The sequence below is a fragment of the Polistes dominula genome, unplaced genomic scaffold (genome assembly GCF_049000335.1).
Source record: "Polistes dominula isolate Pdom_NZ unplaced genomic scaffold, Pdom_raw_medaka contig_17, whole genome shotgun sequence".
NCBI lineage: Eukaryota > Metazoa > Arthropoda > Insecta > Hymenoptera > Vespidae > Polistes > Polistes dominula.
This window is the reverse complement of record NW_028301049.1, coordinates 2,812,162-2,838,299: the sequence shown is the minus strand read 5'-3', so window position 1 is coordinate 2,838,299 and position 26,138 is coordinate 2,812,162. Positions and strand designations below refer to the sequence as shown.

At 32.6% G+C, this 26,138-nt stretch overlaps 1 protein-coding gene across 6 annotated transcripts in view; it reads left to right on the top strand.

Annotated features, from left to right (window-relative positions):
- Scgdelta (sarcoglycan delta) overlaps positions 1–26,138 on the top strand; it is a 194,763-nt gene that overhangs the window by 117,781 nt on the left and 50,844 nt on the right. For all 6 annotated transcript variants that reach the window (XM_089175486.1, XM_089175490.1, XM_089175489.1 and 3 more), the window contains one exon: positions 12,632–12,690. In XM_089175486.1, coding sequence (XP_089031612.1) covers positions 12,632–12,690 — 59 coding nt within the window. The remainder of the gene's footprint in view (positions 1–12,631; positions 12,691–26,138) is intronic.

Here is a 26,138-nt window from a genome sequence, read left to right as displayed (position 1 = left end):
CAACATTCATTCTTCTTAATCCATAAAATATTAAAAAAATTATTTTTTTTTTTGAATTTAGTAGACTCTCACCTTTATTTTTTTCTTTTTTATTAAGTCTGTAGAAGTGTAATGATTGCAGTGCTCATTGGAAGAGTGTCTCTCATTTGCAGATTTATATCCATCTATATATATATATCTTGTAGTTTCCGTGTCGAGTACAATTTTCCTCTCCCTCTTTCCCCTCAACCCTCACTCACCCCTTTGTTCCAACAATATTCAGACTCGAGTTTAGGAGAAAAGAAAAAAATATCGGACTTTCGCGGAAATGCGCGTCGTCGACCTCGGCTATTCAGATTTATTCAGTTAAACCGCAACAACGAATCTCAAGCTCTTCCTGCCACTGCTGAATCGAAAAGGGAATGAGACTGAAAGATAACTCTATAGATACCTGTATATATCCAAAAATATATATGTATATATCTATTGGGTCAAGTAAAAAGTTTATTCGTTTTTTTATTCGTGATAAACAACTTTAAAATCATCTAACTTTGATAACGTAATACGAATCTATCATATTTTGAACATCACTGATGAATTTGATACAAAAAATAAATCATTTTCAACATTAAATGTATCAACGTTGTTTCTATATAATATATTTGAACGATAAATAATTGATATGTGAAACAATTAGATATTATTTAATAAAAGTAATTGTATAGATGTATAGAAAATATGTTATTTGTATTGCATTAAAAATACGATAAATCTTAATATTGAACATCGTTTAGAAATTTGACAAAAAAAGTAATAAATTATTTTCAACACTAAAACTATCAAAGTTATTTCAATGCAATATATTTTAACGATAAATAATTAATACGTAAAACAATTAATATTTAATATTTTGTAGTATATATTATAGTATTATATTTAATAAAGTAATTTAATAAAATTAATATTTAATAAAAATAATTGTATATGAAATATATGTTATTTGTATTACATTAAAAATACGATAAAACTTATTCCCCAACCCGATATATATATATATATATATATATATATATATATATATATATATACGTGTATAAAACGCACGCCTACGTAGAAAAGCGGCCACGAGACTACTCGGCAAACAAAGTATCGTATATCGGATAGTATCGTGGTGGCAGATGCCGCGAGCATAACAACCCCTTTCTATCACGAGTATCAAAACCACCACTACCATCACCGCCATTCCTCCCTGTTGGCCGAACCCTCCAACTACTACCGCAAACGCCACTACCATCAACCACCTTTCTGTGTAACAAACTCGGCTGGTCTTATTTCGCAAATAGGAAAAACACGAAGAGTCGTCTTTATGAAAACCCTCGGTCGTCGTAGTTGTAGTCGTAGTCGTAGTCGTAGTCGTAGTCGTTGTATCGTTTTGGATATTAGCATAAGAAGTGACACTCTTTCCTGTTTCATCTTGTTCAAACTGTAGAATACTTTTCTTTCCTTTTTCCTTTTATATTCTATCTCTTATTTCCACCACCCACCACCATTACCACAATTTCTATCTTTCTTTTTGACATTTCTTTTATTTGTTACTGTTTCTTTCCTTTTCTAGTTTTTGTCTTTCTTTTTATCACGATTATTATTAAGGGATAAACGGGGTTGGTTGAATTTATTTAAGATTGTCCTGACAATTATGACAAGTTGTTTGAGTTATCAAAAAATTGATGACAAAATCTATTTCATTATATTCTAACTTAAGATATTACCTACTCATTTATTTTTTTTATTTATAAAATAATTTTTGTTGTTTATAGAATATTTGTACTATTGTACGAACAGAAATGATTCAAATGAAATCAGCTGTTTACTAATACTACTTCGGAAACGTTTCTATTAAAGAGTCCGTTCGTACCGTGTAATCTCACGTTCCCTCGGGAATTCTTTTGTCTAGAAAATGAGAGAGAGAGAGAGAAATGGAAAAGAGAAAAAGATTGCCTAGGGGTGGTTTGGAGTCAGAAAAGAAGACCTTGGTAACGTTTATTGCCACGTTTCTTTTCCACGTTCTTCGGCCACTTTGAGATGTAAAAATCGAGTTACTTTAACGTGAAGGAAAAAGAGATAAGTCAGAAGAAAAGCTACATTGATAAAAGGACAAAACTACAAATGATATTACTAATCTACTAATTTTTTTTTTTCATATTTTTCTCCCGATAAATTTCATACATAAATATTTGTTCATAACTAAATTAACTTAATTTTTAACCAAAAAAGAGTATTCTCAAAAAATAAACCAAATGAACTTTAACTGAAAACCTTTTGGATATCTACAAACGTTCCACAAATTACATCTGGTTAATGTACCTTTTATCTACAAAATAAGAAACCTAACTATTCGTGATAGCAGTAAAAGAGTGAGACACAAATAGGGATGTAATTCAAAGGGTGAGAGAGAGAAAGAAGGTTACTGGAGTACTGATAAGCAAAGATTCGTGGTCGTTAATGTGAAACTGATCGAGCTAAAGGAGAGATTTTGCAAGGAAGAAGGGGCAAACGTTGTAAGGTTGGTAACGCGGGGAGGTCGCGTTGGTATTTTCCGCCGAGTTCACCCCATTAAACATTTTTCCTATCTCTCTGGGATCAGCTGGTAGAGGGTAGAGAGACAGCAGAAACCCGCGGTGTTACTGCTGCTAGAAGAGGTGCTGCTACTGCTGTTGCTGCTGCTGCTGCTACTGCTGCTTGGGGTGCTTGAATAAGGGGATCAGGAAAGGGATGAAGAGGGTTGGATAGGGGGGGAGGCGCAAAGTTGCGATGGAAGCTATAGGGATGCTTGCCTGCCTGCTAGCTAGCTAGACGTCCCCACCTGTTGCTTTTCCAGTCGACCTCATTCCCTCTCTCTCTCTCTCTCTCTCTCACTCATTCACTTGCTCACTCACTCACTCACTTACTCTTTAGATTTACCTTTCTCTTTCTATCTTGTTCATTCGAGTACAGTGTCGTAGTACCTCTCACCTCGTATTCTTCTCTACAAGGTCTCTCTTTTCTCTTAGTCTACTTTTCTCGATTCTTCACAGTGGACAGAGGCTCGGCTTGAGAGAAGGTAAGATGCATCCGCTCAAGGACACACTTGTAAGATTCAGATTCAATCGAACGGATTGCTCCTCCTCAAATCTTTCATCCTGACTTTACTATTATTTTATTATCCTCTTCTAAGTATTCTTACATTTCGTTAAACTTTATCTATGTTCTTTTTTTCGTGTTTTTTTATAGAACTCTATTTGAAGTACATTCTGATAATTAAAATTATAAGAATGGATATGAATTATCGAAAGATATTATCAATAAATATTGTAATTGTATTAATTATTTATTTTTTATTTGATTTTTTACCCCACACTCGAAACCCCCGTAACATAATCCTACGTAATTAAATATTACATTTTTCTTTGCTGACTCGTTTATTCGAGATCTCTCATTTAATTTTTATTTCGTTTTTATTAAATTAAATAATAATACGATTTATATTTTTCATTTATTAATTGTAAAATATCCAGCTAAACATTTCAATATGTAACAATTAATTCGCGAATATATTATTATTCACACACGTGAATACAACCGATGGGATTCTTTCTGTCGAATAAATGGCTCGTTAAATGAATTCAACTATTCATAGAACTAATGGATATTATCGTTCGAACATGAACAGTAGTAATTGTTCTAGTGTAACGTCAGGAATGTTTTCTATTATCTATAGTCGAACATCATCATAGTCAAGTGTTAACCGATTTAAAACATCTGATATCGGTTATCTCGAATACGATGACAACCATTATAGTTAGGTATAGTAAGAGAGATAGATAGAATAGTGTAGAGTATAGTAGAGTATAGTAGATCACTGCTCTTTGCTATAGGGCTTGCAATAATCAGTGGCTGCTGTTAGTGTCTCATATAGGTATCCTATATCCTCGTACTATCCCTGCCTGCACGTGAGTATCTCCTATTCAGTTGGTCGATGTTCCAATACATAGAACAACCCTCTCTCTCTCTCATACATAGACGTGGAATACCATTGTGACGTGCATGATTATGTGACACATACCAACGAACGTCGTCCCTCTTCCTACAGTCTCATTGCTTCCTCCTTGTTTCACTGGGAGAGAGAACAGCACGACGTTGTGTTTTGCGAGAGCCATATTGCCTGCAGAGTACTCTATGAGGATCGCCTCTGGACATCCTCGAGCATTATTACGTCGGTCATTATCTTCTAACGACAAAGGAGGAGTCGATAGTTCAACGTTAGCTTTATCTTTCAAAGAAACATACCCCCATCTATATCTTCAAACTCAACAACACTTGCTTGCTGATTGACCCACTTTGTGTAATCAAAATCATTCGTGATTAACTACAATTTTATTTTATTATTGTCTTGTCTATTTTTAAGTTGCTACTAACAATATAGATGTAATATTCATTTGATTTCAATGTTTACGATGTATTGTTTTTGGTTTTGTTCGAAGATGTATGGTTAAACGCATTTGTTGAGATTCATAGTGTAGATATTACATTTGAAGATCTTACGATGATTTAAACGTAACAATAGCAATATATGATAATGATAAAAATTACTATCAAAGTTTATTGTATACTCAAACAATTCTATACAAAATAAATCAGAATCGATAAACGAACGACTCAGAAATCCCCTATAATACTTTCAGATTAATATTAAATTTAATCGTAATCAAGCATCTAAATATGTCTCGTTGTTATTTCTCTTGAAAATGATTACGAACGATGGTAATGCATTTTTATCGACGCGATACGATTCTCGTGAAAGTGCATTGATTGTGAATTCAGTGCGAAACAGTCTCATGGGACCGATGCCGTTACGGTGAATAGACGATCATTGGCCTTTTAACGATGCTCGGTCGGATGTTCTAACAAAAAAAATATAAAGATGGTGGTTACAGAAAGAAGGGTGAAAACTGAAGAACTACTACGAGTCAACGAAAAAGAAAAGATAATTCTTGTTCTTTTTATTCATAAGTATCATGAATAGTTTACAATATTGGCAACAAATGTCTTTTTCTTATTTGATTTTTTATTTCAATATTTTATTTCATAAATTTGATGAGAAAATATCCAAGAAGTTTCTCTAGAAACTTATTTTTTATTTTACAAAAAGATTTGTATTATTCTGTCGTTCAGACAGAAGTCATTGTTTTTTTTTTATTTTTTTTTTTAATTCCAATTAAAAATTAAATTAAACTCAACAATTCATCGTTTTACGATTCATTAATGTATTCAAAGTTAAACCATTTGATTTTCGATGAAAATCAATTCTCATTTCTGCACGTTCAACGATTGAAAAATTTTTTAAATGTTAACTGAGAAATGTAACGAATTAACTCGTCGCAAATATATCGTTTATCTCTCGATAATAGAACAAATGAATCATTTGTTTTCCGTTCCAATTATAAAACTATTATGCGTAACAATTCTTCATATACGAGATTGATTTATTTCAACAGAATATATAAATCATTTCATTTTGTAAATTAATTCTATATCAATTTGATCAAGAAAATGATTGAAAAAAGTTTATAAAAGGGAAAGGTCAAGGAATTGATAGGAAGAAATGAAAATAAAATGAGTGGGTGGGAAATACTTCTTCTTCTTCTTCTTCTTCTTCTTCTTCATTTTTTTTTCTTTTTTTTTTCACGAAATAAATGACGTTGACTCGGTGTCCACTTCTTTTTCTTTTTTGATTTTTCCCCCTTCTTCATGCCCCTTTTTCTTTTTTTTATCGCGTTCTCCTTGAACTCGAAGAACTTTTGGGTGACGTTCTAGCGATAAATTCACGTTGGATTCGTAAGAGGTAAGGGTATACAAACAGCAACGTCCCCCGTAGAAATACCATCGATCATCGACCTTTTTCCGGCAAGTAGGTGCCACTGAGTCCACTGTCAACGTTTGGAAAAGATATCATAGAAAACAAGAAAGAAAGAAAGATAGAAATAAAGGATGAAAGTATGAAAGAGAAGCTACGAAATATGTGTATGTGTATGTGTATGTATGTGTGTGTATGTCTGTGCAGATGCGTAAAAGAAAAATCGTCACTCTTTTCCCTTGAAGAATCGAACTTCTTTCTCGTATCTCGTAAAACGAATCTTTTTCTGAAAAATTCGTATGGTTATATTTCTTACTATTTCATACAAATGTATATTACAAATTCTTCTATCTTTTGTCGAACGCATATCAAATCAAATTTATTATTTATCAAATCATTCTATTGTAAAAGAAAATTTAAAAAAAAAAAAAAAAAAGGAAAGTAAAAAGAAAAGACAATTAATTTGAAATATTTGTTTGAATTGATTTACCAATTTATTTTATCTAGGAACAAATTCGTATTTTTGGGTTGTTGTTTCAAAAAAAGAAAAAAAACTCCCTACCGAGTTAGATTTTCTTTTATAAAATGTTGCGTCTCACCTTAGGGGCTTGGAAAAACTAACGTAGAAAAAAGAATATTCTATTTCTCTTTTTACATAACTTTGAAGTAGCGTTACAACCCCCTTCGGTCCTCGCACTTGGCCCGCTAGCCTTACTTGACCCATGAGACAAGTACGAAGGGCCGAAAGGTAGTAACCTTGCTTAAAACTTATGTCCAGTAAAAAAAAATTGTTCTTTTTACGCTAGTATTTCAAAACGTCAAGATGGGATTTAAAAAAAAAACCCCCCTTTAATTTGTTTATATTAGTCATCAAAACGATACAAATTTTAAGATAAATCATTTGTTTTTGGTTGTGCAAAAAAAAAACAATTCTAATTAAATTTATAAATCAGCATGATTTTTATTTGACACAATCAAAAATGTATACTTCGTTAGAAAAATTCAATATTTTATCAACAACAAATAAATATGAATAAAGTAAGATAATGAATGCCATTAGATTTTCTGCTCGAAAGAAAGAAAAGAAAGAAAAGAAAAAAAAAGAAAAGAAAAGAAAAAACAAGGAGGATTTATTCATAATCGTAGTATGATCGGGCTATTAGCAGTATCTCTCAAACGACGAAGGCGAGGGAAATTAATTTGGCTTGTGCAGTCGAGACAGAGAACTAATCGGAGTACAAAGGAGTCCCGTGGAATGGGGGTTTAAGCAAAAGGGGATGAGAGTTTGAAAAGGGGGAAAGAAAAAGGATCAGATAGAATAGTCGAGAACGGTTGTGAAGGTAAAAGAGAGAGAGGGAGAGAGAGAGAAGAAAGAAAGAAAGAAAGAAAGAAAAAGAGAAAATGAGTGAATGAGTGGAAGAAGGTTAAGAAGATGGTGGTGGTGGGGGGGTTGGTCGGTGGTGCGAGTGTAAAGGCAACAGGGTTTTCAAGTAGAAGAAAAGGAGGGAAAGAGAAAGAGGGAAGATTTGAACGAAGAGATAGCCGGTACGCGAGCAAATGAGTTTCACCGAGTTCGGACAAGACTTTAACCGTTTAAACCACGGCGTGTACAACGGGCCTGGCGTTTTAACACCAGGCTGAAAGTGACTACTACGACGAAAACAGGATCTTATCTGATTGGGGGGGATACAGACAGTAGAGGGTAAAAGTGTTGACCGGTCTCAGCTTTCGCGTTTTCTATCATCCATCCCCTTCTTCTCTTGGCACCCTACCCACCACCCATCTCGAGCCCAACCCCTAACTTCCATCCCTAATCTTTCTCTAGCTAACTCAAGCACTTCTTCCTTCGGAAGTCTCCTCGTTAAGGTAAACCATGCTACGAAAACGACTACTTCTCTATGTATATATATATGTGTGTTTGTATGTGTATGTATATTCCATTCGTGACGCAAGACGATTATCACGATTATTCCTTGGGCGTTATACGTGAGAACATTTCTAACGGACTATTCCTACTCAAATGATTTCTCTCACGTACATGTTTCTCAGTCAATTTTATTATACCTATATCTGATTTTTTGTTTTAATTATTCTTTAAAACTATTAACTTTTTTTATTAAAGTAATCGAATTCGTACTTGTAGGAAAAAGTTTCATGATTATTGAATTGTTCATAAAATTGTATTATAACATGTAATAACCGTGATACCGTTTTAGACACACATGATCTAGTAATGACAGTTATTTTTAGTTCGATTCTACGTAACTTCCTTAAAAAGATTACACGAGAAGTAAAATAGATACAGATTATTTTAATCTTTCATATCTGGGATTTGACAGCACTCAAATTGACATCTAACGACTAGTCTTTCAATCTTGGTATTAAAAGAAATATATAAAATAAGATCATATTTCCAATAGAGCAGTTAATTTCTCAGGTATAATCTTATATCATTTAAATCTCAATTGAAAAAGTTTACATGTGTTAAAAGCTAATAGTCAGCATATAACGCGGTAATTGCAAATGAAGGATTTTAGGATAAAGTAACGACGTCGAATAAGAAGACGGACGAGTTCGGGGGGTGAGTGGGGGATTGGGGAAGAGATTGTATGATGAAGAAAGAGGAAGAGTCACGGTTAAGCTATAAATACGACACGCCACATGCAGTTAACGTCCAGCGACACCATGACTTTAGTTCGCAGACCGAACCGAATCGTGTGCCACTCTGCGTGGAATTAAACGCAGTTTCGCGTGTCATCGTCGTGTGTTGGTTGGCTGGTTGGTTGGTTGATTCGTTGCAGCCTTTACTTAAACGAAACTCAACCCACTCTTCTACTTGGATTTTAAACGGCAAATCGCTTATTCATTTTATTTCCAACGTTAACGCCACGCAAACGTTTCAACACGCACGATTTAAACAATTCTTATTCTATCATTTGTTGCTTGCTTTTTAAATGGACAATTGAATATCCATGATGTAGTTGAACAATTTTTATTAATTTGTTATCATATGATTTATTTAATATTATAAAATTTATATCTCGCGTGTTAAAACATGTAATTATTTATAGAATAATATACGTTGTTTGATTTTTTTATATTTAAATATTTATTTTTATTTCCATATGTGGGATATTATAATTATTTATTTGAAGAAAAGGGTGGTATTTAAATATTGAATTACATACCTGAAAAATTCGTAAAAATTATGAAAAAAGATTTGAACAATTTAAATATATAAAATAGTATTTTTAAACGAACAAATTTAATCGTAATAATAATTAAAAATAAATTGAATCAGTAAAGTAAATCTACAAGAAAATTTAGTTTTATTTAAAGAAAAAAAAAATAATCAAATCAAAAGAATATAGAGCAAAATTAATTGAAGTACGATATCAAAAGTCTCGTTTTTTGTTGCTTAACGTATTCGAGCTCTCGTTGAAAAATAAGATAAATTACAAGGAATAAAGTTAAAAACAAAAAAAAAATAGAGAAAGAGAGAGAAAGAGACTCTGTATGTACGTTCGTTGATACGTTCTCGTTGGTACGAACACAGATTCGTTTGAGGACACCCTTTTTAAACTCGACACCCTTGAATACGAATTTTTAAGCAAACTAATACTCATCTGATGTGTCACGAAAAGTGAGAACGAACGACTGTGAGTAAAATAGGAGAACGAGGCTACAAAAAAAAAAAAGAAAAATATATGTGTGTGTGTGTGTGTGTGAAAAAGGTATAAAGAGAGGGAGTAAGGTTGGAATAAGGGGAGGGGGAGGGCAAGAGGAGGAGGTGGTACGAGTGTTAGAAGGAAGACACGATGAAGGTTGAAAAAGGAGTACAAAATATGGTATGGCTTGGTAGAATAAGAGAAGGGTAAAAGGGAGGGAGAGAGGGTTGGTTAGGTGGCTGTACGTGGTTGTAGTTTACTACGAGCGTGTTAATTAAACAAAAAGCCACTTCGTATACCAAGCTAATTAGAGAAGGGGTTCTCTCTAACGCGCGCGTTCTTCGCTTTAAAAATATTTACCTCCTCCGCTCATGCCGACACCGTTTTTACCTTCTTTTCCCTTCACGCACTGCTCTCACTCTTTTTCTTTTCTTCTCCCCTAGTCCCCCCTCTTTTTTCTCTCATTTCCTCCCCCCCCCCATTTCTCTTTCTCTTACTCTTGGGTCCCTTTTTCGTTTTCCTTTTATCTTTCTCTATTATTTGAATAATTTTACTTTTTTATTTTTCATTTTCCGTTTTGTTTTTTTTTTTACGTTCATCTTTTCAAGCCAACTCTTGAGACTCAAACGATGAAATGAGATCTTCCCGTGTACACGAGATACACTCGTGACTATTTTTTTATATTTTTTTTTAAGTACTCAGAAAAGATAGAATTGATTTTACCATTGATTGAGAATCACGCGTGACACGTAAGACAATCAATGTACGAAATAAAAATAGAAATACTACTTAGAATGCAAGATTGTTTTTAATAATTATGAAATCATGAAATTTCTCCGGATTAATATTTAAACAATATTAATAATAAAAAAAGTATATTTAATAGAAAAAATAATTGAAAATTATTCGCTTTCCCTATCGTAGATCGAACAAGAGAGACAATTCGCTATGCGTTTGAATATTCGATCGTCCTGTGATTCCTGCCTGTGAAGATAACTAAATTCAATGATGCATCGTTATAGGTCCCGCATTTCGTACGGCTTTGAAAGCGTCCATCATCAGCGAATTTCATGACACTTAGGTATGCATGTGTGCAGAGAACCGATTTACAATGGAATATCTGCTCTCTCTCTAAGCTACCTTTCGAATAGAATGTTGGATAATAATATTCCTTTTTTTTTTTAAATCGTTAATACTTCAAAACATATTGAAAAATAATTATTATTATATTTGATTAATTAATCAAATATATTAATAATCAAATATTATTAAATAATCAAAAGACAAATATTCATTTATCAGAACTAATAATCTTTAATCTTAAACATCAAATTAATTATACAAATAAACGTTAATAAAAAAAATAATTCATATTGTAAACATTTTTATTTGAACGAAACAACATTAAATTTATCTGTACTATTTTATTAGTTCTAGGAGTGAATATATATATTTTTTTACCGAGGGTAGATGGCCCACCCCTAAATTACATAATTACAAAAAATATGATAGGATAAATTTGAAATATAACACATAGGAATTAATATATATGGCGTTTAACGTGATATAGGCCGATGTATGTTTGATTCATATTACAACGAAGGGAAACTAAAGGACTTAGTTTCTAGTTTAATCAAATGAAAACCTTTGGAAATAGTCATTTGTGCTTAAGATAAGTAGATACTAGAGGGGTGGGTTTCTCCTATTGTTTAATTCAACACGTAGTTCCTTGTTAATCGTAGATTTCGTAGGAAAGCAGGCCGACACCACGATTAGGATATAAACTAACGTTGGTAGCCACAAACAAACACTGTGATGAGCGAGTGTACCAATGTGAAACGTGAGAGAAAGAGAGAGTAATGAATACATAGATGGATAGAGATAGTAAAGGGGAAGGGTGAAAGGAGGGTGGAAGAACAAACGGAACATGAGCTGATGCTACTGGATGGACAGTTGGAGACATTGAAAGGGGGAGAAAGGGAGAGAGAGAGAACGAAAGGAGCATCTGCGATCGGATTAGCACCATGTAGCGGCGACACTTCTCGGTGATTAGGCTGATTTCACATCAGCCCTAAGCCCACGCTTACAATGCCTGCTACCGATAGAATGGGCAAAGCACTCTCTCTCTCTCTCTCTCTCTCTCTCTCTCTCTCACTCCTCTTCATACAATTGCCATTAGATCCGCTTGAACTAGAAACACTTGATGCACGTTACATGCATTCCAAACCTAACAAACAGTTTATCTTTCTTATAATTATATTTCAATTATATTTTGAGGGTAAGTTCTTTTTTTATTCAAAGGTAATACTGGTTAAAATTCATCAATGGGTGTACGAAATATTAGTTTCATTTTTAATATAAAATATTTTTTTACAAGAAATAATATATTGGAAAATTGTTAAATTTATTCATTTATATATTAAATAATAATGTACATTAAATCAAATGATATAAATAAATGTAAATACTATCGAATTAATTAAATAAGAAAATAATAAAAAATGTAACCCACGCGAATAGATTTTTAATTAAATAAAAGAAAATTCCTAATATCGTATCGCTGAATGAAAATATACATTGACCAGTGAATCGGTTAGCATTCGGTTTCACGTTTCGATTCAAACGAACGAAACCAAACAGTTTTTTTTTCTGATAGTTCAGAAACATCGTTTTGGCAATCGAGTAAAATTTTATTTCGTAGCCCTTTTTTTCGATGTTGTTAACTCGGCACGCGCGTCATTTACAAAATCGAAGTACCAGCATAACCGAAGCCACGGGGTTTGACTACTATTCGACGATTTTGAATGCACGAGAGGGAACCCCTGCTTGTTTTTCATCAAAGTCACCGTTGCTCGTTGAAGCATTATAATGTAACGAGTCCGTGATTGGTTTTTGCAATAACGAACGCTTCGCTTGTTTTTTGTTTCTCCTATTATTTTTTTTTTTTTTTTTTTTACACCATATCGTACTCAAAGTTGCGTGACCACGACGATTTGGTAGTCTACCTGACCAAAAATTCTGACACGATTTGTCGATCATTTATTTATATATGTTTCCTGGATTTATTTTGGTTTTATTCTTTCTGTTACAGCCTGGCAAGAGATATAAGTCACCGGAAGAATCACCACGATCCGAATTGAACAAAGTTAGGTGAGTTGTTCGATCATTTTTTCTTCACTTTTGATAATAACTCGATTAGATAAAATACTTTTATTTTTTTTTTAACAATTATCTCATTTTATAATAGTTCTGAAGAATTTCTAAACGTATCACCAGTCATTTAGATATTATGCGAAACCTTCGGCACATGGCGTTTGGCTAAAATTATCATATCGTAGAAATTGTTTGGAAAGTTGAATGGTTGCCAGGTCAAAGTCGTATCTTTGTAAAAGAAGCAAAACGAAAGAGAGAGAGAGAGAGAGAAAGGTAAGAATTTATTTCCTCAAATTAACCGAATATTTTCTATAATATGATAGAAATTATTTGATGATCTAATAAAAGCAATAAAATGTTGCTGATTTGTCAAAGGTAAAGAGAAGAAGTAGAAAAGTTCTGACCGACACAAGAGATTCCTATAAAAAAGAATTTAAATAGGGGGTGGAAAAAGGGAAGAAAAAAAATATGAATTTTAGGGATAAGAATACATATAAAGAACGTTCCTGAAAATCGTGATGCGTGCAACATAGCAAGGATAGTATCAGGTAGGAAGCACAGGATAGGTATTTCTCGCATAGGTAGATAGAAAGGTAAGGAAGGAAGGAAGGAAGGAAGGAAGGAAGGATTTGATGGTAGTAAGGAAATCTCATTCGCTATATATATACGCTATTTGGGATATCGATTTCTCTGTGTGACGGCCAGTATATTCTCGTCTCGTAACCACAATATCCATTCCTCCAAAGCTATTTTGAAAATGCACTAGCCCTATGGACCACCAAGAACGGAAACGGTACGACTCCGGGACGATCTATATTCGAAACCCGAAGAGAGGATATTGAACGATAGTAAAAATCAAGATCCTCGTCGTCGTTTGAACCGACTATGAACTCTCTCTCTCTCTCTCTCTCTCTCTTTCTCTCTCTCTCTCTCTTTCTCTCTCTTTCTCCTTTTATTATTCCCCTCCGTTTCGTTTCGCCATTTCACCACCATCACCATCACCAGTTTTCCTCTGTACTTCAGGATTTTATGCGTATCTATCTAAATTTTTTTTACCTTGGTTATCTATACTCTCTCAAAGTACTGCTGTAATCATTTTTTTGTATTTTCAAATCGACCAATTTTGACGAACTAGTATTTTAAACAAAAGAAAAGTACTCGTGTCTGAAATTGTTTTATATTTTTTTATTAAAGTATATCGAATATATATGCAACTTGGTTTGTTTAATCGTAAATTTATATTTTAATATTTAATAAAATAATTGACGAGTTTAATACAACGTTTTATGCAAAACACATACGAAAACACACAGATATAAATAATACTTACTTGATAAATTTTATGGTTACGTTATCCTTTTTCCAAACGATTCTACCAACCATTCCTGATATCCCCATTTTTGATACTTTTCACGTTTGAATTCGTAAGCTATTCTCGTTCTTATCCTATCAGGATTGTTATTTATAATGAAAGAGGAAAGAGGAGGAGGAGGAGGAGAAAGACGAGTTAGGTCGAACCGATTATCTTTCCTTACACCTGTGATTCCCACCTGCAATACCTGACGATTAAACCTTCCGTTAGCTAAATGGTTTCAGTTCGACGTTGAGTAAAACCTGAGATATCGACAATTATCTGTCTACGTGTTGTTGTATGAGAAATAAAAGTTATTATTCTGTGTTTTCACGATTTCAATTTGAAATAAGAGAAATAAACGTGAAGAACGAAACGTACGATATTCTTTTCACCTCATTTTTATTTCATTTGTCGTCGAGGTTTGACAAATGGGTTAGGTGAGAAAATAAAAATGCATTACGCAATGCAGAACTTAACAATTCTTTTTATCCCCCTTCCCTACCATTATCATTTATTTATTCAATCTTTTTTCCTATTTTCTTTTCTTGTTAATTTCGTTTATCTTTGATAAATATTTCTTCTTCTTCTTCTACTTCTTCTTCTTCTTTGTATTTTTATTTTATATTCAATAAAAATAATAAAATATTATGAAACGTATTTATTTCTAGAGTATGTTATTTCGATTAATAAATAAAATAACGTAAAATAATAAAAATTTCATTTATTTTTGTTGGCATACATACCTGCATATAGTTCGATATCGAAACAATTTATAAGCGGGACACCTCTCTCCCTTTTTATTTTTTTATTTTATATATATAATTCTGTGAAAACGAAACGAATGATCGATTGGTTTCTCTTTGGTGACCCAGTCCTGTGAGAACGTTTGCACGTACGTGCATATATACACCTATACATACACCTAAACTTATACTAAGTCCTGACAAATATTTCCAAGTAGGAATACGAGAAGATGAAACAATTTTGTAATGCCAGGTTAACATGAAATAATTTAAAAATAAATTATTTTAGAATAATCAAAAATTCAAATTGTTTCATTACAAAATTATCCAATTGAAATTCATTTTTACAATGATTTATTTGCGCGTGTGTGTTTTTACATTGATCCATATTAAATTAATTATCCTAAATATAAAAATGAAATAAAAATCAAACAAAATATTTCATCACACACTTGTATTCCTAAATTCATTTGAAAAAAAAAAAATAAAATAAAATAAAACAATAAAAATCATTTTCATCGTGAATTTTTATCAAACGTGTTGTATTATTTTTGTTTCTGTCAATAATGAAAAAAAGACCTCGCGGTTTTGAAATAGAATGACGTTTAAAAGCTTAGGGCTAGTACAAAAAGGGATTATGACGAGGGTGAGTGAAAGAAGTTAAATTTCGTTTAATACGCGCGCGATCCGGCCGAGGAGAACAAACGCAAATACGATTTAACCGAAAAGCTTACGCTTTTGTTTATCCTCGAGGACGCAGTTTCGACACGAGAGAAAGGAAAGGGCTATTGCGGAAGGGTACTCAACCAAAAGTCTCTCTCACTCTCTCTCTCTCTCTTCGAGTTTAACTTGGAAACAAGCCACGAGAGTCGTATCGCTGGTAAATCCAGCTAAACGCAAGGCTTTCCTCTTCCTCTTCTTCCCCTCTAACACTTATGGCATCCAATCCGAATAGTTATAGATACGCAAACTGTATATACATATATGTATATGAACCGTTTATTTTGAAAGTAACCAAATTTGTTATAAAATTAAATAAGAACCAAAGAGTCTATTCAGAATAGTCAAAAATGCTTCAAATTAAAAAAAAAAAAAAAAAAAATAAGCAATACTAAATTAATTATCATATACATATCTCTTTAAAAAATTTGAAAAATTTAAGTAATTCAAAACATTTTCTAACTGCATAAATCGTGTAATAAATGCATGTGTAAAACGAAAATATTGTACGTAATAAATAAAATTTACAATTATAACTTCTTAATTTTAACATTTTGTTTTTTTTAATTCTAATGTAATTAATAATATCATTTCTACAATTTTTATTTCATTTAGCAAAAAATTTACAACATTGCACGAATTTAACGATCTAATTGGATATAACGATACGACGAATAGAATTTCTGATTATTAATTAATGAAAATAATTCTCTCCAGAGTATTATAAATAATTACAAAGAAATAAGACAATGGTTCAACTTTCTCCAACGACTATTAAAGTTTTCCTCGCTGAATATTTTCTCTCTAACAACTTGCTATTCCCTTGGTTAAACAAATTTGCTTAAATAAAGTCTAGAAATAGTAGAAGATTAGCCTCGATTAGTATTAAATATACACGCTTTTGGTTATCCCATCTACCTTAGTGTTTACACGATCCTTTATGCGTTTCTAAATTTGCACAAGAGCCGAAATGCAAATATTAGAAACGTACCCAAGCCACCACCTAGCATAAGTATGCATGATGTATACGAAAGAGAGGATGGTAAAATAAGAACTTACTCGTTTAAACAACCTAAGAACAATTCATAATACACATCGTGAAAAGACAAAAATTCAATGAAACGTTAAAAAAGGATAAAAGATTTTGGAAAAGAGGTTTGGGGAATAAATATCTTCGTTTTATCTGGATAACATTCAACGCGTCGATAGAATTTAATTGGTTTCAATTTTATTATTAGAAATAGGAACAAAATCATTAGTAAAAATATCATGGAAAAGCAAATTGCTGAAACCTTTTTTGCTTTTGCTGCAATGGTAGAGTTGAGGATGAAGTTTTCTCGAAATAAGTTATAAGAAAAGATCTCTCTCTCTCTCTCTCTCTTTCTTTCTTTCTATCTTTCGTTCGAAGAAGAGATAACGATGGTTGGTAACGGAAAAGATGGTTGAAATAACCTCGTAGTATTTTCTTTCGATTCTACTGCGAACGAAGTGAAGAAATCGGCATGGTCCAAACGAGATCACCTGAATCGACGAAATTCTTGCGATAAGAAGGGTGCTGGTATCGAACGAAACCCAAGAACTCGTTGATTTTCTACCGAAACTCGTTAGAAATCGAACCTCAAAGTAAAAACATCATCTTTTCGTGCCAACCAATGAGATAACTTTTAACTCTTATTTTACTATTTTATGATTTATACTTTATTTAAATATTATAAATAAAAATATGAAATATATAATGAGAGAAAAAATAAGTTGTTTACAATTTTGAAATGCATTTGTACGATTATTATTTGCTTATGTATTCCAAAAATAACCAGTGAACAATATTTATATATAATTTTAATGATATAGAAAAAAGATTAAAATAAAAAAATGAACTGGTATTAACGAAAGTAAGTAGATATAAGTATTTAATAAACGAGTCAGTTAAAACGATTGGTTTTATTTCAAAAATTGTTCTAACTTCGCAGACGCAAAAAGGATATTCATCATCGGACTATCCACGATACCTCGACGTTAATTTAATTTAGTTTACAACGAACCAAAGTAATGCGTATAATTTCTCTCTCTTTCTTTCTCTCGTCTCTTGTTATACATATATATGTATTTATATACGTATACCCACACATAAATACTTATAATACTAACGCGTGAAAAAGTTATCGTTAATTATGAGACATTCTATCGTCATACATAATTGGAAGTTCCACGGTAATTAGCAAGATAATCCAACACACGTTCCTTTGTAAAATTTAATAACTTTCGCCTTTATGACACGCGTGCTTATTATTTTTCAACAGTGATTTGCTAACGGATAAAAGGGATAGACAACAGACAAGAGAGAGAGAGAGACAGAGAAGAAAAATAAAACAAAGAATGAAAGAGAACAGGAAAGGATGGGATAGACAAGAAAAGAAAAGAAAAGTAAAAGTAAAAGTAAAAGGAAAGAAATTAAAATGGTAATCTTCATCGACGTGTTACCAGAGAAGTTTTATCCAGACGAAAATAGAAAAAGTGAGAGAGAAAAAAAGAACGGGGAGGAGGATAGAAGTGTATTTATGACGTCACGGATACGCAGCAGGGAACGAAGGAACCAATTAAAAGTTCGCGGCCAATGGAGCCAATTATCTACATCGGTGCGAATATAATACACCCGCGGAATCTACCTCGGAAAATTGTATTCGTTTGAAAATGCGAAAATCGTTTGGTTTTTTAGTTGAAAGAACGAACGAGGAAAAGACAACTACGACACAATGTGAATTAATTATTTTATTATTTTTTTTAAAATATTATATAATACAACTTTCACATTGACAATTATAATAAATTATATTTAAAATAGTCAAAAAAAAAAAAAAAAACCATAAAATAAATCTGAAAAATATATATTTTCACGATAACACGTATCTTCCCCTTCTATGTAATCAAAATCCTAACTAAACATATTTGATTAATATATTATTTTCACGAGAAATCACGTGACATTTACCAAACACATCCCCAGACCTCTCTCTCTCTCTCTCTCTCATCCTTTTGCAGTATCCTATGAAACTTACAATAAAGTATGGGTTTTTATTCTTTTTTTTTTTTTTTTTTTTTTACTTGTATTTCCGTGATATAGGATGGAATAGAAAAATAAGCTTCATTTCGTTTCCGTTCCGCACGATTACTCGAATGGAAACGTTCCCGACGACTTAGAAAGGGGAGGTAGGGTTGGTTGCTGACGTTCAGAGGAGGGTTGCCATGGAATGGAATAGACGAAGAAGGGCTGGGAGGGAGGAAAAAAGGGTAGATGATACTTTTGACAGATTCACGTAATACTCTATAGGATCAAGGAAGATTCGCAAAAGGGGGTAGAGGAGAAAAGGAAAGGGGTGGGAAAGGGGACCAGCACATTTCTATCGTCCGCCTTTTCTTCGTCCAACAACGACGACGACGACGACAACGACAATGACAACGACAACGACGACGAGAACGTAGGACGAAACTCAAGAAAACTTTGCGAATAAACTTTCCACACGCGGATATAACGCGTGAAAAGAAAAGAACCTAAGGGAAAAGAAGAAAAGGAAAGGAAAGGAAAGGAAAGGAAAGTAGATATACCTAGGACACTGCGCTAGGCTACGTAGTAAGACTTGGTATCATCTTGACGTAAAATATGGATTATTCCGGATATTTGCATTTGGAAAATAAGCCAAAGAGTTTGTTCGGATCTGTGTGTGGAAGGGAAGGAAGGGAGGGAGAAAGAAAGAAGTAAAAAGGGAAACGGGGAACCGGGTTGCAGAAGGTAAGGTAAAAGTTCGTAAAACTTCTTGTACTCGTTGACGTCGAGTTCGAGTTTCACGCGCTAGCCCTTTTCACGATTTTCCTTCCCTTTTATTTTCTTATTCTTATTCTTATTCTTATTCGTATTCTTATTCTTATTCTTCTTTTCTTTAATAATTATTCAATCATACTTGAAAGTTGTACATTCTCGATTAGAAATGACTTTTTTTTAATAATCATACATACAAAAAGATACAAAACTGTCACGTAAATTTAAGGACAATTAAAATCTTGATAATAAAATAATGAAAAAACATTATAAACAATTTTCATCTTATTATATATATATATATATTGTATATACATTAAATATTACGTTGTCATTATTAATAATAAATTTCAGGATATTTTAACGATCATCAAGTTTCTAACAGAGAACACAGATCGAGCATAGATTGACGTTTTACTCCTACCCTTCCTTTCTACCTCCTACCCCCTTAACAATATACCGCGAAATCGCATGAAATTTATATCGCAAAGCATATTGCAGAACTGGCTGAAACGTACGTAGCACGAGCAAGCGTTTATTTCACGTCGGGAACCACGAAAATAATCGTTATTACCAGCGACAAGCGTGAGCAACGATGACGAGATTGCATTACTCTACCCCGACGCGCCCGTTTAGCTGCGTTTTCGGCTTTCTCTACAAACCCCAGCTCCCCTACCCCGTATTTCCACCCCTTCAAACCATCTCTCCCTATATTCTATCCCTTTTGCATACCCTTCCTTCTCCTATTTCTATCCACCATTTTCAACAGTTTCCACAAGCCTCTTCCTCGCACAACACCCCACTCACCCCTTTCTAACCATTTCCAACCACCCCTCACCTCTCTATCTCTTCTCTCTCTCTCTCTCTCTCTCTTTCTCTCTCTCGTCACTATCGTTCACTACTAACGCCCTCGAAATTGACGCCTGCGGCTTAAAGGTTCCTTCCAAACTATATAGATAATCTATCGTTTCTCGAATCACTTTATATATCAGTACGAAGATATTCGAATTTCACTGTTGTTGAAAATAGATACAGTTGATATCAAAAATTCACTTTTTTTTTCTTACCTTTCGAATGAACAAACAATATCACGACATTATATTTTTTAATGATCACGTTTAGAAATCTTGTGTTTGATAAATAATATATTTAATATATTTCACTAAGGTTTTTGTTAATTTATAATCAATATTATTATATGTGTGAATTATTGGAATGTTTGTGCAATTAATTGGATTGATTTCAAGACAATTTCTTGACGAATATTTAAAGTATGAAATAATAAAATTGATCCTAAACTAATGTCCAAATATTTTTGCGATTTACTGTACGTGTATACAAAGATAGAGATTCTTTATTCAGTGATACTGTGATAGACGTGAAAACTAGGTTGAATGGTAACGCTTTCGAAAGCTCGATCACGTTCTTTATCTTTTACCTTTTTTTTTTCTTTCTTTTTTCTTTTTCTTGTTTTTTTCTACTTGATGGAAGAATTCTTCCCTGTTTGGCAGATACTTCAGTGGCATAGCGAGCGTTACTAGTACGACACAAAGAAACATACTTTATACACTTTACAGACGTCTGTGATAAATTCCTAAGAGTAGTCGAATAGAAAAATAAAAATAGATTTTTAGAAAAGAAAGTTTTTCACGAATAGACGACAGGCGCTTGCTTCGATGACTGGAAAAAGTCTACACTACTTGCCTGACTTCCTTTATTTATTCTCATCCATTTCTTTTTGTTACTTCTATCCTTTCCTTTCTTTTTATTTTTTATTTTTATTTTTATTTTGTTTTTTTCGTTTATCACAAAAGAAAGAATAAAAGATATTCATTTGAAATAAATGGAAGAAAGTATTTATTTTTCTATAAGATTTCAAATAATTAAACGAAATGAAATGATTTAAAATTATTGAGAAAAATTATCTTTGTTCATTAATAAAAATAATGAAAAATATTGATAATTTATATTATTACGAAAATGTTTAACACGTTATATCAAAAGATCGATGAACTATTTGTCCAAGTGTAAGCTTCGATTTAACTTGAAATTTTCAAAACGTTTACCTATATATATATATATGTGTGTGTGTATATAATCTATACGAAATATTGACTTTTCGGCATTTCGATATCGAGAATAAATCGTTATTACTTCAAATAATATTATTTGTAATTCGATTACGTGACGGTGAATTTCCTAGTTCAAACTGTTGAACCGTCCAACCGGACCAAACCGACGACCGTTGGCTTTTCCATGAAAGTTCCGGCAATTTATTCTGACGTCGCTGAAATATAGATTAATTTTAGCACGTACTTTCCTATCTGTTATGATGAATTAAACTATGACAGTGATGTTGGAAAATTAGGAAATCTAATTTATTAATCATCAATACATAAATATGTAAAAAATCAAAATCATTCACAGCTCTCATAATAATGAAAAGAAATAATAAATCTATTTAATCTTTTACATCAAAATTATTTCTCTTCGTTGAAACTTCCAAGTTTGTCTCGAGTCAAAAAACAAAACAAAAAACGAAAACATAAACAAACTTGCTTATATATTTATCCTCTCTTTCTCTCTCTCTCTCTCTCTCTCTCTCTCTCTCTCTCTCTCTCTCTTTCTTGTTGACGTGTTTCTCATAAATTTATTCCTCGTTTTCTCCATTCCATGTGTTCGACACACGGGAATATCCAGGATTATATTCTTTCCCCAAGCGAATCGACGATAGGTTCGTAAAAAAGAAAGAAAAACGATTGAACACTTCTTGTAAAAGAAGGACCACACATTCACACACACACACACACACACACAGATGAATTCTTTTACCTGTCTAACACAATTCTAACTTCGATGACCATTTCACTTTTTCGTTACCTCTAATATACGCCAAATAACTTGCTATAGGTTACACAAATAATTACATGTAAAGTAGAATTTTGAAGATGAGGATTATTTGAATTTGTTCATTAAAATTTTGAGTATATGTTTATTATATATATTAACGTTATATATTTTATTAATGCTATAATTTACTTATCGACTAATATTAATAATAATATTATATTATCTGAAAATATGAATCATTATTATTATTATTATTATTATTATTATTATAATATATAAATATATATGTGTATATAATATGTGCAATGAAACACTAGGAATACCGCAGTATAGTAATTGCTGTATTAACTGAATCAATGAAATTTTATTGATCTCATTATTATGTTTAGAAACCAACATATAATGTCGCTATTTCTAAATAATAATAATAATAATAATAATAATAATAATAATAATAATAATACTATTATATATATTATATTTGAATATAATAGTGATTGATCAAACATGAAATCAGTCTTTTATAAATTAGAATAGTGTGTATATATAGGTAAAGAAATTGACAAAAAAAAAAAAAGTAACAAGAATAAAAAATGAAAAAAAGGAAGAAAGAAATAAAGAAAGAACTGTAATCGGCTTTATGTCATCGTGTTAAAACAGAGCGTAGTATCTATCAGAGTACCGAAAACGAGGACAGGTATCGGGGATTGGAAATATTTTTCTTTCCTCGACAACGTCCATCGTTTGCGGGACGAGGTGGATGGAAGTTTCGAGAGGGATCGGGGTGTAGCTGGGTGTTGGGAGTATTCTCACAGGGAAACGACGACAAAAAAAAAAGAAAGAAAAAAAGAAGAAGAAGGAAGGAAAAGGAAAGATGAAAAAAAAGAAAAAGAAAAAGAAAAAGAAAAAAAAAAGAAAAAGAGAATATTGGCGAAGCAAAAGTGTAGTGTGTGTGTGTGTGTGAGAGAGAGAGAGAGAGAGAGAGAGAGAGAGAGGAAAAACGAGACGGTAGGATGCGGATGGCTTGAAAAAAAAAAGAAAAAAAAAAGGCAGAAGAATGAAAATGTTAGGGGTGGTAAAACGAACGTCTTCGTTCACCAACGTAGAGAACCGCTTCGTGCGAAAATGAAAAAGTCACGAGGCCGGAAGGTAAGGGGGTGCACATCTAAATACATGGACGTAGTTATATGCAAAAATGAGAACGAAAAGAAACATAAGAAGAAAAAGAAGACAACGGTTTCGAATAGAAGAACTAGAAGAATTAAAAGAAGAAGAAAACTTGTTAGATTTTTTTCTAACTATTAATTTTATTTTACTAATTTAATAATATATTTATTACTTCAAGTATTTAATAATATCGAATATTTTACTATTAATTTTATATCTCGATATTACAATTATTTCTTCATTAATCTGATTTGAATGTAAATAATCTTTCAATAATTTATAACCAACGTTATAATAGTTATGTGCAAAATTTAACAAGTATCTTTATTAACAAACAAATCAACTTCAATTACTTCAAATGCATTTCTATTTCTTTCTTAAAATCAATCTCTCGTCTATCTCAGAATTCACGTGTAGAAATATCAAACTTTAATCCGTTAATATGCAAACTGTGTATCAATCGAATTATGTTTTTAATCTCATCAAAAAAAAAAAAAAAATCAATCTTTCTTTATTTCGAACGTCGGTTGGTTTGGACCTTATACTTTTGTCGCATACCTACGTGCTTATCTCTGTTTATTCTTCTACCCTTCTATCGCTCCTACCTACAAACATTTCGAGTATCGAAAGAATACGTGTCCACGCTTTGTAGTATGCAGTCGCACATAAACACACACATATACAACCAGGAGTGATAACTACGAAGCATAGCATAAAGAGGATACCGAGAATAGGAAAAACTGTATAGCTACATTTCGTCTCATTCTCTCGCTGGCTCAATCCTATATGTTTGTCTCTTTTTCTCTCATTATTTAGTATAGCAGCCGTTTCATAGCTCCGTTTCTTAGCTTCGTTTCCTGACCGACTGCGTTAATTTACTTTTCAGATCACTCCCATTCTAAAGAAGTTTTCACTTCAAAAAAAAAAATACAAGATTTGATTATAATGTATTAACAGTATGGCAAACAAAGTTCACCTTTAACGTTGAAAGATAAAAAGGAAATGTACAGAGTGTTGCAACTATCTTGTTGTCTGTATTGAAGCATGCATCGTACAATTAAACCTTGCAGTAACACGATATCGATATCAATAGGAGAGATCGGTGGTGAAACCGTTTGACATTCGATACTGCCTATTTATGTATCCAAGAGAGAGAGAGAGAGAGAGAGAGAGAGAGAGAGAAATAGAAAGTGGGGGATGCGTAAAGGGGGTACTTTGAAACACACATTACAAGTTGCATATATTTTCTAACGATTAACGTGTTATGTAGAAACGTTGATTTCACTATGCATGAGTAAACGTACATATATATAAACGTACATAGGTTCGAACGCACACGCATACAAATACACACACAAGTGCGTATATTATCCTATGACGTGCACCTGTGACGTGGAAGGGTGTAAGGGTGAAAGGGCAAAAGGGGCAAGCTTCCCCGACTGTTACACTCCGAGAGAACATGGACGAGCGACCTGTGACTGGAATACGGCACGTGACGAAAATGCATGTTAGAATTTAACTAAAATTAACTGAAAGTTGCTTGTGTGCACCATTGCTGCAATGTTTCGTATATCGTTGGTAGAAAAAAAATTCAAAAAAGGAAAATAAAATAAACGAGTGGAAAGATCGGTGGGGGTTCGTGAGAAAGTATACACGCGTGTGAATAAATACATGACGTTGAATTGTAGAAAGTGTTCGGATTCTCACGTATTACTTACTACTGTATGTACGAATGGGTTTAATGGTTTAACCACACTGGTCAGTTCTTGTTCAAATATTATCATTTTATTTAACGCAGTATTTATCGAGAGTTTACGTATAAATATTTGTACTGTATCTGGTTGAATAATTGGTCTTGAAATAAAAAAAAAATATGCATATATATATATATTTAATTTACAATTAGCGAACTCGACAGTGACTTAAATAATAATTAATCCGCGTATATTACGCAAAAATATGAATAATTATCATTTGAATAAAGTCATATAAAAAAAAAAGATCAATAATAATATCGAATCGGGTAAAATTTGAAATTGAAAATGAGAATTTATGGTACGTTTAGTGTTGAATAATACAAAATTCAATAAAATATAAAATATTACAGCAGCTTTAGGATTTTGTATGGGATATGAAAGGAAAGAGAATCTCGGTTATTTCAATGAGCATATCGATAAAGTTGAGTACCTATTGTATCTTGAATTTCGAGATTACTCTTTTTACTCTCTCTCTCCCTCTCTCTCTCTCTCTCTCTCTCTCTCTCTTTCACTTTTTCTCTCTTTTTCAATTCTGCGTTTTCTTCTCATGCGAAGTACGTGAATCTCACGGTGCGGGAAAACGATGAAAAGGGATTTCACGAGATGGCGGAAAGAGAGGGCACGGAACGATTAATATCGTAAAATAGGTCAAAACGGTCGAATAATCTGGAAGAAACAATTCTCTTGGATCCTTTACTCTGGCGTCCATCTTATCGGACTACTCGAAAATACAGCTGCCAGTAAGAGAAAGAGAAAGAGAGAGAATGATAAAGGAGTAAACCACAACAGCAGCTATTTTTGACTCTAAATACACCTGTGGGGCATTGTTTGAACAACAATCTAAGTGCATGCATTCCAACATTTACATACACGTACTCTATAATATATTATGACGTTTACGATTGTATACTGGGCGAGTTATTTAAAACAGGTCATCCGAATAATTCGATTGCTATCAACGATAACAAAAAATATATGTAAATATATGTATTTGATTTTGTAACCTTCCATAATCCCACGTTACGTGTAACATTACTTTG